Genomic DNA, 15,358 nt, shown 5'->3' on the forward strand with positions numbered 1-15,358 from the left:
CATATGCGTTGGTCTACTTTATAGCAATACCTAAATTGAATACATCATTAGTACATTGTGACCATGGTGACAATGGTGGCTCATGTAACTAACTAGTGTCCACACTGCATCACAGTCTACAGTGCACCACAGTCTACAGTGCACCACAGTCTACAGTGCACCACAGTCTACAGTGCATCACAGTCTACACTGCACCACAGTCTACACTGCACCACAGTCCACACTGCACCACAGTCTACAGTGCACCACAGTCCACACTGCACCACAGTCCACAGTCTACACTGCACCACAGTCTACACTGCACCACAGTCTACAGTGCCAGTCACCATGGTCACGGTGTTCAACCACAGTCTACACTACAGTGTCAGTCACGGTGTCCACAGTCTACAGTGTCAGTCACAGTCTACAGTGCACCACAGTCTACACTACAGTGTCAGTCACGGTGTTCAAGTTTCTTGTGTATTATCATCATGCGGCAGGCAGACTACAACCAACACACATTGCCTGTTCAGTTGATCAACTTATTATCAGATACATGTACATGTGTGAGCGGACAAGGTAGAAATGGAACGTTAGCTGCATGACATCATTTTGAGATACAGGCGTTTGAAGTTTGGCAAACTGTGGCATATTTTTTACCTGGGTTAGAGGGCTCTATTTGCATCAAGCGCTTGTGCCTCGCTCAGCACAGGGCTTCAAGGTCCAGCACTGAAAATTTGAAGTGAATCCGTTATGGCTGAAGGAAGATATGGCAGCTAGTTGTGCGACGGGTGGCGTATTCACGGGCGAATTTGGAGGTGACGGCGATCAGCTGATAGCCTGCTGTCAGGTGCTGAGAGCTTCTCTGATTCTGAGAGCGTTTCTGAGTCAGGTAGTAGTCGAGAGCGTCTTCCACTACGCCGAAAACCGTGACGACGTGCCGATCAGCGTTTTGTTTGCTGCTGGCTTCAGCGCGGTACAAAAAGACATAGGGAACAAATGAGATGGATCTTTCGGATGCAGGCGAACGTGGTGACAGCAGTGATGATGGTAACACCAATGAAGGGGAACGTTCCTGTGGATGCTGAGTTGTACTGAATGTATACGCCGAACTGACTTCAGAGCTCTGAAGCACACATGGCAGGAGCTGAAGAAACAATAGCGTCGTGCACCACAGGGGAACGTATGCAGGGACTTAATAGCCCAGAACAACTAGCTAGCTGTTGCCCAATGCATTGGATGCAAGTGGCAGACCTGCATCGTGCACTGTCTGGAAATGAGTGTTTTAAGAATTGAGATACACAGAATGGTCAAGGCTGGTGAACATGAGCTGAGTGGAAAGAAGTCAAATCGGGCCTCGGATTGCGGACTGATGTGTAACGTTACGTTAAGTACAGTTTCTCAAGTCTGTGGACTCGTCCTGCTTCGCCAATGGGCACCGTATTGGTGGTGCGTCTCCGGAATATTATTTCGATGCTGTGTGTTCAAGAGCTGTCTGTCTCCTGCCAAAATGTTACAAACTATATTACCAAGGTGCGCCGCTCAGTCGTCGGGAGCCTCAATGCATCAGAGCAGAGTCCGAGGTCGCCAACAGTATACGATGAGAGCGTGCACACATGGCTGAAGCAAGAACGCACTGGAATTACCATTTGTCCGCCAAATTCTTCTATTTTTGACATGTGTGTAGTGGTATTTGATGTGTGGATTGAGTACCAGCTTCAACAGTCCTATTATTTTGCCTTGCATCACGAGTTACTCTGGAGCTGATTTTTCGGCTCCGGCTGTTTCTAGTTATGTGGTTTTGTTGCTTGGTTCCACCTCAAACGAGTCCATATGTGTGATCAGCTCATCTTTCACGCTGATATACACTTGTGGAGAAAAACAGGCCAAGATAATGGGTTTTTTTCAGTGTTTTGGTTGTACTGAAGGGTGGACTGTTTAAATCATCCCGAAACAGACGTTAAAATACTGACCGGCATCTAGAAAATGGTGAATGTAAGGCACTTCCCACCATAGTATCAGCCTGAAACTTTGGGATCTGAAAAACAGATAGTTGTAGGTAACCGTCATGCAAAAAAACAGTTTTTGCCAGACTGCAGTTAACGTTCCATTTCTACCTTGTCCGCTCACATGTACAGGTGCTGCGCCATGACTGGCCGGGTCCCTGGGCTCAGCGGCTGTCACGAGTGGTATCATCTCTCTCTGTTCACATGCTGTCTTAGCGTTGTTGATGGGTTCACTGTCACTCTCTGCTGGGGTGCCTGGGCTATCCAATTGTTTGTCCCTTCTCCAAGTTCTGACATGTCCAATGAGAAAGATGATGGCAAGTGAGAAGTACACTGCGGCAAGTAAGGAGGATAGTTTCCTCACTCCTACAGTAGCTGACAGGACGGGACCCAGTAGTAATCCGGGTGTGTAAAATAATGATATGCCGACCTGCGTAACTGCACCAACGTATGCACCCACAGAGCATGCATCACCCACACCACGGCGTCGCAATGTGCGCAGCATGTCCTCGGGTGCTGATGTGAGTAGAATGGCCACCGCCATTCCATACGGTACGGTGGAGATGTAAGTCAACGGCACCGAGGGTCCTTTGGGGAGTATCGATGCCGGCCCGTACATCAGGAAAGACACAATGGCCGCACCGAGTCCAAACAAGCACATAGTTCTTGGCCCTATCCACTTATCCAACGCAACACCACACAGGAACGACCCAGCACCAAACGAGAACGAGAACAGCAGCAGTGCTAGTCCGCCTTTGCTTGACGATGCACCAAACTCATCCTTCATGAACTGAGATATGGTGGACTCAACCAGTCCGCACATTCCTATGCCCATGGCTAGTAGCAGCATGCACATCCATACCCATGGGAAACTGAGGATATGTTTGAACGTCACTGCACTCTTTCCTTGCCGCAGTCTTGTGTGTATGCCACTGTCTCTATCGCTTTTTTCTGTGCCAATGAGGAGGATGGTATTCACCACGCTTGTCCACACTGCCGTCATCACAGAACAGGGCAAGTGAAAGCCGCCAACATCGTAAAGGAAACCACCGACAGCGGGGCCAACCGCATAGCCAAAGCCATTCAGAGCACGGATAATTCCATTCACTAGTCCTGTCGACTCTGGAAATGTGGTCACAAGTAAGGTGTATGCAGCGGTGAAATTGGCACCACTGCCAACACCTTGTACAACTCGTATTGGTATAGCCAGTAGCACAAATGCAGTCCATGATTTGACCTGGTTGACAAATCCAAACAGCAGCAGTGAACCGCTCACCAGGAATGAGCTCAACACAAGCACGTTCTTCTCTCCAGCATTGTGCAGATCGGTAGCTGTTACTGGTGCAACAACAGCCTCGACTATAGTTGTCGTAGAAAATAAAACACCCACCACCAGATGGCGACCGATTCCTGCAGTCGGAAAGGCTTTCAGCACTTCCCTGGTGAGAAACGGGAAGAGAATAGAGACGGCCAGGGAAACGGATACGATATTTGCCATAACGCAAGCACCCAGTAACAGCTTTCGGCGAGAGTATTTTCTTACTTCTCTATCGCCCTCTTTCCTATTCTGGCGATGCACTTCTGAACAGGTTTGTAGTGGAACGCCATCCTTGTCCTCGCGGCCGGATAGAAGGTTTTCTGCATCATCTGCGGATTTCCTGCTGACAGTGCTGTTATGCTGCACCGGTGCTAAACACAGCGGGCTGGCGCTGCGGCAGAAATTTGCGGATTTACAGCCTCGCACGCGCACTGGGCTGTATTTGGGAAACAACCGCGGTCCTGTTCTACTCCAAAGCGGCAGAACAATCGGAAGATCATCCTCATCCATTTCCGGCTGCCAGACTATTCGCGGGATCCGCATCGACATCGCTTGAATGTTCAGAAACACACAAATTAGCCTTCGCATCCGCAGGCCACCACTGCACTATGCCTGTTCACCTTAGTGGCGAATGCAGACCTCACAAGGAAGTCACCAACGCATATCCGATTCGGCGATTGGTTTGCAGGCCTGCCTGCGAATCTCTAAGTCCCGAGTTCAAGACCCGCGCTGGTAGCAGGGAGCGTGCAGAAAGACTTTTTTTACTAGGGGTGAAACGGTTCGGGTAAGGAACCGCCAGCTGAAAAGAATCGTTCCGTCAAATTTCCCTACTTTTTACGCGTGTTGAACTGTGCCGACACCCACGGTCAACTGGGCCATGGGTAGATCTATTCACAGCTCGGAGTGAGGATAACAAGGATGCAGTTTACAGGGTTTATATGGGTCGCCACGCCCGACTGGTTGAGAGACTTCCTCCTCTCCCCTGACTATACTACTAGACGCGTTATACTGTGATCGTGCATGTGTTACTTATTATTCGATTGGGTACCAGTGCTGCGTCTGTCTGTACTGGGCATAACGTAGTCTTGTGCCTATGCCTATGGTGCTTGGGTTCAAGTGTTGTGTCGAAAGTTGAGAGCATCGTTCTGCACTTGCGGTGTCGGTATGACATTGTTCGCACGACAGGGTGGGCTAACTACATTACTAGTACTAATTTTTATCATTGAATCAAGCAAGTGTATTGCATTTTAATCCATTGTGTTATTTGTTGCCCGTAAAAGAGGCATTGAATGGTGAAAAAACAAGAGTAAGACTGAGATCGCCTAACCACAGCCCCCGCCCCCACCCCGCGCTTCCGCGCGAAGGGCCGTGATGACTGCTGTAGGCTGATCGAAAACGAGTAGATCTACGAATGTTTGCGCTCCCTGCTGAGGCCCGTTTATGCCCGGCCTAGAGTACTCTGTAAAAAGGCCTTAGGCCTATCGGGTTTGCCCTATTAAAATTCTTGAGTGTAGGCAGGTTGCCTGCAAACGATTCAAGTGTAATAATGGACTCGGATGGAGAGCCAAGGATAAATTTATAAAAAAAGAGAAAGGACCAAAGAACTACAAGCTAGTTACGCTATAATGTCCGCTACCACCACCAGTTACTAAGCAATCAGCTCATGCGATAACATTGCACGACACTGACCGACGTTCTACAGCTAACTGGCTATCAGCTCTAGCACATCTTGGATGCGCACTCCAACAGCCTTCCAACTTGGAAGGTTCTAAGTAATTAGTTATATGAAAACAGATGAGGGGAAGGTGAGCAGAACCAAGACAAGCACGAGCTGAAAGTCTCAGCTGTGAAGGACGTTGACGTTGGCGGATGTGCATGCATATACATGTACATGCATGTCGATGATGATACTGCCAAGACCATTGGACAATACGGTCTATCAATTTTATTTCCGAACTTGGGTTGTCTTTTTGCTTTTGTTCCTCCTTTATGCTTTCATGCGATTGGTGTTGTGAATAAACCCGTTCTCAACTTAGCTCAAGTAAACTAGCAATGTGCCCGGACATGGACGAGTGAAGCAACAGGCACGAGTGCACGCACCACTGGCCTATGCAGAATACATTACTTGTACATTATTTGCACTTGGACAGTTGGAGAGCACGGATTGGACAAGAAGTATCGCCTGGGGCAGTGAAGAAGCGACGGGTTGCGCCCTGCAGGCTCCTCCTTCGCCCCACGGAATTCCTATGAATTAGCACAGTCGGCGGCGAGCCTTACTTGTACTTGTGCAATAATATGATCAGGGAGTCGTATACGAGTCCTGATATGGCCGGCGAGACGAACAAGACAGTACAAGTACTAGTACAATCGTAATTATACATGTAAACGACAAAGCAGACCCCCTGACTCGCCTGCATGCACTGCAGCACGTACTGCATGCAATTGTTCTGCGTGTACTACAACAAAAGTCATTGTAGGAAATCAGTCTACAATGTCACGTACAATGTAGCGGCTCTTCGCCTTCATTAGCTACACTTTGCCAACAACAGTAAAACGATTACTGTTGAGCGTTGTTGACTGCACAGGCCTGCACCTCCTGAGCACAAACGCATGACCTTGGCATGTCCCAAGCATTGCTTGCACAGCATTCCTGACACAGCTCCTCTGTGCAAGATTTTATGTGATCAAATCCTATTGAGGATAGTTACATAATGGTAATGTTCTGTACGCACATCACCTACATGTAGTACCGCCGGTACATGTATGGATTGTATAACTTGTATACCAATACAATTACAATTACTGCCACTGACCATATCCAAGGTCTTTGGTCAACTCAGGACAGGACCCTGTACAGGCTGTGGTACCATTTAGAATCCAGTGCCATTTGTGCTACGGAAATTCTCCTGGATTCGGCCAGGAGCACGTATGTCACTGCTGCAATGATTATGTGCATGAAGTGGACATTTTGCTTTAATACTGAAAATAATTTAATTATGCCTCGTTTATTGAGGATGCCGGTATATACATGTACATGTACATGTACATGAAAAGTGATGAGAGGCACAGCCTCTTTTCATGATGCAGGTGCTGGTCAGAGTTGCACCTAATGATACACACAACCACTAACAAGTAGGGCTCAGATGAAAGACAATTAATTTTGATATCGGTTCGAATGCCATACATGTATCTCTCACTTGCATACGATAACTGCCAAACTCGCCAATTGTAGGATATACGTTGCCATAGCGACCAGCGCAGTGATGACGTACGATCGGCTTAGCTCCGCCAGAGAGAAGGTCGATCACTGTAGAATTTTGTCATTTTCAATTCACGGTCTTATAATGACTTATTGTATTCACAATGTGAAAGAAGTGCTGTGTTCAATGTTGCTAGCACCATGAACTGTTTATTAGTAGTCCTCTCGGTTGTGTACTGGGACGTGACACCGACATGAGGAAGCTGGGGTGCGGAGACAACAGTAGACAAGCGAAAAAGTGACAAACCAAGTGCGGAAATCTTGGTTGGGACAAATCAGACGTTCAGCATTTACCCCCGAGGACCATGCCGTTTGCTCTTTCCACTTCCTGAAGATTGATGTGATGCTTGCTGGCGACTCTCCTATCTCTCGTAATATCTTCTGAAGCCAGGTGAGACGACGGGTGGTGGAGATTGACGAACAACATAATCAAGTGAACATAATATGTTACGTCGTACTTTTTTTTTGAAAGTTTGGTGAAAATATCTCAGAAGAGATGGCGAATACCAAGCATATTTTCCTAGAGGAACCATTTCCTAGGCTACAGTCAGCCTCGGGAAATGCAGGAAAAGGCCGATAAACAGTTCACGACACTAACAGCATTGAACACAGCACTTCTTTCACATCGTGAATACAATAAGACAATTGAAAATGACAAAATTCTACAGTGATCAACCTTCTCTCTGGCGGAGCTAAGCCGATCGTACGTCATCACTGCGCTGGTCGCTATGGCAGTGTATATCATACAATTGGCGAGTTTGGCTTATCCTTTGCAAGCGAGAGATATGCTATTCGAAGGATATCAAAAATAATTGTCTTTCATCTGAACCCTACGTGAAAAATCAATGCACTTGAACATTAAGGTCAGCAGAAGTGCACTAGGTCTCACCTGCACCACATGTACTCACTAGCTTTGCTTTCCTATTCTAACAAGATTAGAGACCCAGAGGCACTTGCAACAAATACAAAAAAGAGCATTCAGTACAAAAATGTTACCAGGTGGGTAAGTACTTGACATCTAGCACTTCAGCCACTTCTGTCGTCAAATGATCTCTTTGAAGCTAAACTAGTTTTCTTTTGTTCCCGGAGAAGGCAGAGAGCCGGAGCAGAACCTTTTTTTATAATTATTATTTCACGGAACATGCCGGACCAAAAACCCACTACACTCTACAGGCTTAGTTTTCCCCGGCCCAAGCTGGATGCCCCTCTCTCCCCCCCCCCCCCCCCCCGGCCCAAGCTGGATGCCCCTCTCACCCCCCCCCCCCCCGGCTCAAGCTGGATGCCCCTCTCCCCCCCCCCCCCAGGGAGGGCCAGAATATGCTTGCGCATATTTTCGCATATTTGGTCCTTTTGACACAAGGTAGCATAAAGTAGCAAATCTAGCATATTGTACCAAATGTAGCATATTTTGTTACAAGGAGCAAATAATTCGCATAATTATAGGGCAGATTGCGGAAATGGCCAAGGAAACTTACCATGGCACGCTCGGTCAGGGAACATTTCCAAACTTAGCCCGGAAGGAAAAATGCTCATCCAAACACGGGGCGAAAACTTGACCCGAGAAGAGTGTCCGCGACTGAAGTCGCATAAAGTAGCAAATCTAGCCTATTGTACCAAATGTAGCATATTTTGCTACAAGGAGCAAAGAATTCGCATAATTATCACTGATATCAGTTCATATTTCAAGCATATTACGAGCATATTTCGAGCATATTTTTCTGCTTTTGTGTGATTTCGAAGCATATTTTGAAGCAAGTGGCCAATATGCGAAAAGCATAACATGCGAATTTTTTTAGCATATTTGGGCCCTCCCTACAGTCCCCCCCCCCCCCCCCCCCCGGCCCAACACAGAGTACTATACTCAGTGTTCTCGTAAAAGACTAGTTTATGCTATGTTGTTGTTGTAGTATGATGCAACTGCTTTTCAGGTGTATCATTTCAAAATAGATGGCATAGAAATTCGAAACTGTTGAAGAAGTTTGAACATCTGGGGAGGTCTATAAATCACAATTTGAAAAAAATATCTGAACCGGGGGAAATTATCCCCAATAGACACTCTACCAATTATTCTGCACATTCACTTACATACAACGGCATGCTTGCTAGCTCCAGGTCTTTGATGTGGGAAGTCGAGGGCACAGTACCTGGCTGATGGGCATTCTGCCGCTGCTTCTCCGATCGCCTCGCTTTCCTCCAGGTGACGCAATGGCCCAGTGCAAACAAAACCGTCAGTAAAATGAACACAAACACAGCAATCGAGCTCAGCACACGCAGGCCGAGAACTTTTGCCAATAATGGCCCTGGCAGCGCCCCGATCAGATACGCACCCGAGAGTGTTGCCTGTGTCAAGGCTGCCACGTGTGTGCCAACCTCTTGCAAGTTACCGACGCCGTGACCATCTAGTGTGCGGATCATCTCTTCCGGCGCAGCGGTCAAGATCATTGCTGAAGATACACCGAATGGTATCATGGCAAAATAGTTCAATGCCAATGAAGGCTCAACGGGCAGGATTGATGCAGGTCCATAAAGTAACAAGGAGAGAACTGCCAGCGCTAACGAACATACGAAGAGATTCTGCGGTGCAATCCACTTGTCAACGACTGTTCCACACAGCGGTGCTGTAACGCCCAGAGTGACAGCGTACACCAGCAGTGATATACCGGCTTGGGAAGAGGACACATGGAACGTATCTTTCATGTAATGTGCTATTGTTGACTCCAACAGACCGCACATGAACATGCCGGCTGTAACCAGTGTCAGGCATGCCCATACCCAAGGAATACTGAGAATCCGCCTAAAACTGACTGTGACTCTGCCAACGCCTTCACCTGTTGTGTGTTCGGCACTGCCTGGCTTGTGTTTCCTGTACCAGTTCCGCTGCTGCGCGTCCAAAGACTTTCCAATAGCACCGAGCACTACCACGTTAATCAACGACACAATCACCAGCAAGGCACCAACAACATACAGCGGCAAGCCGAATGAGCCAATGTCGTACATGATGCCTCCAAGTGCAGGCCCCAAGGAATAGCCCAGTGCGTTCAGGGCGCGGATAGTTCCGTTCACCAGGCCACTGCTATCCGGAAAGGTCGCCAGCAGCAGTGCGTATGCAGCAGTGAAGTTAGCTCCAGTGCCAATGCCTTGAACCACGCGTATGGCAATGCATTCAGTGACAAACATAGCCCACGGTCGTATCTTGCTGACAAATGCAAACAGCAACACCGTGCCACTCACTAAAAACGAGCTCATTGTTAGAATGTGTCGTCCACCAGCCTTGGGTAGTTCATTAGCTACAGTGGGTAGTATGATGCATTGGAACGCAATCGGTGTAGCAAAGATAATTCCGACAACTAGATGTCGGTAGAGACCCTTCTCCGGGAAATCCGTCAACACCTCTTCCGTGAAGAATGGTAGAATGATCGCCAGCGACATGGCCACCATAGCTACATCGGTTATGACGCATGCAGCCAGAATGCGCCTGTATATTTGCGGGCTATACTTGCCCTGCCGCATATTCATACTCCTGGGGACTGACTGCGACAGATGGCGAGATGATCTGCCACTGTGACCAGTGTGCCTGGGCTGAGATTCATCGTCATTTCTGCTATCAACAAGAGCAGCGTGTTCGTCATCCACCCCGTCCGCGCCATGGCACGGCTTCTTTGGCAAGCCAGTAACTCGGCCATGCTCCATTCTCACCCAGATTGACGGAAGATCTACCGGAAGGTGCTAGTACTGGAGCTCGATGACTTTTGTTTTCGGTGCGGACATGCAGTGATGCTGCATTGCAGGTCAGTGCCTCGCTACTACCGGGTACTGGCTTCAGTTCAGCGGGCACCGACACGGACACACTACTCGAGTCAAGACGACATGTCGACAGCTCAACAGATCAGAATGGCCCTTTCATGGATCTGCGATCTGGAGAGCAGAGTCCGCAATAAAATAAAAATTTCCTTTCCAGATCCGAGTTCAAATATTTTTTTCAGATCACTAAAAATCTGAACAGGCCGGATCGGATGCCATGCATGCATGCTGCCGCGACGCGCTAGCGACCATCGTATCGGCGTAATATAAGTCTCAAAATCGAAAGTGGTGATGCACTGAGCTTCCATACCCTGCACGTAGACGGTAGAGAATAATCGTAGATTCCGCTAGGACCCGCAGGGTCCGACGTGGAATCGGGGTTACACGAGGAGTGAAGGCGAAGAATGTTGTGTTTGGCCTCAAATCGCTCCAGTTTTCCATAAATTTCCAGCGGTTTAAAGATAAAAATGCAAATGCACGCCTTGATTGCACCTAGCACCTCTTGCTTTCTTTGGCCTTTTCTGAGCGACCAAAATGATAGTGCAATCAAGAGTAGTGACAGTGAGGGGTGGGTGACACCAGCACAATGGGCGGGAACACACTGTCACATTCTTCGCCTTCACTCCTCGTGTAACCCCGATTCCACGTCGGACCCTGCGGGTCCTAGCGGAATCTACGATTACACTTCGGAGCTTCGGCTTCGAATGTGACAGTGTGACTTTTAAAGTGATCCACCACCTCAACCAAGGCAAGGGCGTAGCCAAGCATTATGCGCGAAGGAGAAGCGCGCATGTGGAGTGAAGGAACAGGCATCTCGCAGAGTGCCTGATATACAGTAAAACTGTCTCTATGTATCGAGGATACACCATATGTACAGGTGCCCTTTAAGTCGGAGACAACTTGAGAAGGGAGAAAAGGGTGACAGTCAATTAAAAACGACTGGCACAGGACACAGATAATAATACTGCGACACTATGGCGACACGACATGCATCCAGCTGCTTCAGCTCGTCTGCCAAGCCCTTGTTGGTAACGAAAGCCTGGTACATGGTGGGTCGGGCACAAGGCACACGTGCATGCAATACCGGCGTATCCGCCATATCACACTGTCACATTCGAAGCCGAAGCTCCGAAGTGTAATCAGAGAACACTATTCCGTTTGTTGGACGTGCCGAATTCAGTCCAGGGCGTCGATACGAAGCGTTCTTCGTCGCCGAGTTTTTTACTGTGCGCTCCATTTCAGAGTGCGCAGAGCTCTGATCGAGAGTTTTTTGAGCAGATTTTCAAATTTTTGAGGCTGTCAGCTGACAGCTGTCATGGCACTTAGTATGTGACAGGCAATAGGTTTTGGTGCCTCCGTATGCCTTCTAATAGGTTCTATCTTCCTTCGTTTCACTTCGCTGCTTCGCCCACCACCTCAGGAGATGACAGCGTACTTGCACTAGTCAGCTCTCGCTAACCCTGTCTCTATTTCTCCGTCTTAGCGCTCGTCATTCGTGTCCTTCTGCTGGGGCGAGCTTGATACTGTTGTGTCGTAGTTTTTAGGCAATAGTAGCTGTTGTTCGCGTGACGATCAGGATTTATGGAGAAAGACGACGACTCGCCAAGTTCCCATGCAGCCACAGACGGCGTAGCAATTCTTACCGCCAACCCTTCGAGCAACGGAACCGGCCTGAGTTGGAAATCGTGTCTGTGTAATTGTACCACGATACGGATGAAACACACAGGCTCACATGTGACGAGATGAAGATAATCTCAACAGGCTGACGGAAATCCAACAGGCTCACGGGAACGCTGCAGTTATGGTCGGAGACGCGGAGTTATTTAGTCACTGGTAAATGTTGCATCGAGTGCTGTGTGCTCTAACACAATTGTAAAAATCATGAAAAAGCGAAAATAATGCAATGGTGGGGCTGAGTGGTGTTCTGTGGAGGAGACGTCGCTGTCTCAGTATTCAACGCCGGACCCTGTATTTCAAGTCTGTGGTCATGCTCGATCATAAGTTCCTGTATGGTTCCAGTGCCTTCTCAGCATTGTTGGCGGGTAAGCACCTGGATCATCTCCAAGTACTGCGGCTCTGGTGGCTTGAGGGATGTACGGGTGCTCGCCGTGCACCCCTGCCGGCAATCTGCTAGTGAAGCTTGGTACCTACTGTGTCCGGGAGATTTTCATCCAGAAGCTGATCTTCCTAGGCTGGAGCTGCTGCTACTCCTGTGCTAGCCCTCAACCACTGGCGCTCCTCCTCGGCTCCAGTGTGGGCCATAAACCACCCTGCCTGATTTCGCACTGTTGCTATTCCACACCGTCAGCATTTAACTCTGAGGTCAGACCTTGATCCCTCCCACCATATGCTATCTGTCTGTTTGCCTCTCTCTCACACACAGATGTGCGCGCATACACACAAACACACATGCACACACAGTGACACAAACATACACATAGCCAACTTCTCTGTGTTTGGTGATCATTATCTGTTTTCTGATGTGCAAGCTCACCTCTGATGCCGATTACTTCCTTGCTTAGACCCGGTCTGCTATTAGACCAGTCTGCTCTCCCTTCACTCGCTTGTAAATCCTACTTGGAGCAGTAAGGTTGTGTCACTGTTCCTACTGATGTCATTGTTGTGAAAGCAATATCATCGCCATTGGTGGTAATTTTCCACCGTGCATGAATTTAACAATCATCATCTATGTGTCACAGCCTAACCATCCTCGTAACTCCCCTCATCGTGACTAGTGCTGTACCGTTGAAACCTACTTTGCTTAAGTGTATATTCGCTCCAAAGCTCTTGTTTTGTTGCATAGTGATCTGACGCAGTGTGCTATAGCCTGTCGGGTAATATGGATAAGATTAGTACAGTCAGCATCGTCTATCGAGTGACCAGGTACATGAATAAGGATACTAGTACATGTATACTGGCTTAACGATATTGGAACACAAATAGCACTATGTGTGCAATATTCCTTTCTAAGCTCACGCTGTGCGGTGCAGATAGGTCATGTGTTGTTGCCAACTTGCCGCATGTGCATGTGCAGCTGGAAGGCACCACATGTCGACTACCACTTATACTGTACAGCATTGTGTGCTTACATGCATCTACGGCCTTGTGGATGCAATTGAGTCTCACATACATGTACATGAAATATTGCGTGTAGTGCGGCATCAGGTGTTAACATACAGTGGCTAAATATTTTTCTCGCAATAATGACCGTATTCACCACAAGTGTGTTTATGTCCAGAGCCAACTCAAGTCCTGTATTATTTACGACCATGACAACAAGACTTCCGGGCTGAAATTCTTCTATGACAGGCATGAACACTTGCCTTACAATTGTTCGTGATTGTACGAAGTACATATTCGCTGTTGCATCAATTTTGCACCATTTACATTGTAGTGCCACTAGTGGTATCACCTGCATGCGTATTGAGCCAAACAAGGTTACCTCCGTATAATTATGCTTATCGTGGCTATCAAGAGCTTCGATGCAAATTCCCAGCTGACGAATGGTGTCCAGCTTGTGTTCAGCTTAGCTGGCACTCACAACTCATAATACCGTAGAATCCCGCGGATAAGCCCACCCGCGTATAAGCCCATGCCCGCGCATAAGCCCAGGGTGTGTTCGAACATCACAAAGCTTCATCGTACAAGCCCATGGGCTTAGGTCATACCGAGAGTCCATAAATGGGCCACAACCAGCTAAAACATGTCTTAAAGTTAGGGTGAAAATTTTCAAATTTTGTTTTCCTCCAGAAAACAGTTCTTGGGACCTTACTTGACCTCTTGAAGGTGATACAGGGCAGAAAAGTAGTCTACAAGTGCCCCAAACACCGCTTTCAAAATATGTACTTTGAAATAGAAAATGACAGTTTTCGCACAGTCTGACACAAAGAGACAACCTATTACTTAGTGGCTTTTGTGGCGGAGCACAATACAACGGAACTAAAGATGTTGACACCGACTTGAGCATGTCAACGACATCAGTTCAAAGGCATGGCCCAAGTTCTTCCTGGAAAGCAACACGATGCGCTGGGCGGCGTTGCACTTGCATACTCTTTCGATTCTGGCAGTGACACTTTCGATCGTCGCCTGCGTTTCCGAGACTGCGTCAGACGCCTCATGAGAGCTGAACGCAAGTAACGTCGTAAGGCAGCCGGTTCGCCGCCTAAATGATTATGTACTAGCCCACAACTTGTGCCTCTTCGCTACTGGAGACGACGGGAACGATTCAGCTTCGCTGTTGACATCAACATCAATGAGATCCCAACAAATTGTCAGCGTCGCTCTGCAGACCCGCCGCCACGGACTTGCAGACACTTGAACAAACCTGGGCCATGCACAGCGATCGTCTGGCCCTGCGAGCTGCTCTAGTATCACTAGATGCGGACATTGTCAGTCTTTGCTCGCCAGCTACTTGAAGTAGAACGCCAAAACAAGTGTTTGAACAAAATTTGAGAAGATGATCGCCACATCATGAATCATTTGAATGAAGTGCAGAGTGAACGCGCTCCAAAAAAACATTTTTTTCATTTCGTCATTTCCCAACTTTTTTACGAAACCCCAAAGACATGTTTTAGCTGATCGCGGCCCAAATTATGGATTCTTGGCCATACCATGTACGTAGGACAATGCACATTAGGTTTTTTTTCGCACATTTCAGCACAATCATCCGTTGTTTTTGTTTACACAGTGGTTTTCAGCAATGTACTTCTCACTTCCTTGACCCTTTTCAATCGCACAACTTGGTGTCGGCGTATAAGCCCATGCCCGCGGATAAGCCCATGTTCTCGTATAAGCCCCCCGAAATATCCTTGTGAAACAGATAAGCCCATGGGCTTATCCGCGGGATTCTACGGTAATTGCGTTCTAGACGCCAGATGAGATGTTTCAGCTACAATGTAGACACAACGTCCGTGTTCAAGAAAGCCGTCACTTCATCTTCTGTCCATCCTCAATAGCACGTTCAAGCAAGTACGTCTGAAACACAGTAGCGACAAT

General features: G+C 47.9%; 1 protein-coding gene across 1 annotated transcript; it reads right to left on the bottom strand.

Moving 5' to 3' along the window:
• Window positions 1-537: 537 nt before the first annotated feature.
• Window positions 538-4,146, bottom strand: LOC135824053 (MFS-type transporter SLC18B1-like). Its single transcript, XM_065336911.1, has one exon. It carries the CDS (start codon window positions 3,889-3,891, stop codon window positions 1,918-1,920), a length of 1,974 nt encoding a protein of 657 aa, XP_065192983.1. The 5' UTR covers window positions 3,892-4,146; the 3' UTR covers window positions 538-1,917.
• Window positions 4,147-15,358: the final 11,212 nt, after the last annotated feature.

This window comes from Sycon ciliatum, chromosome 1 (assembly GCF_964019385.1).
Source record: "Sycon ciliatum chromosome 1, ocSycCili1.1, whole genome shotgun sequence".
NCBI classification, from domain to species: domain Eukaryota; kingdom Metazoa; phylum Porifera; class Calcarea; order Leucosolenida; family Sycettidae; genus Sycon; species Sycon ciliatum.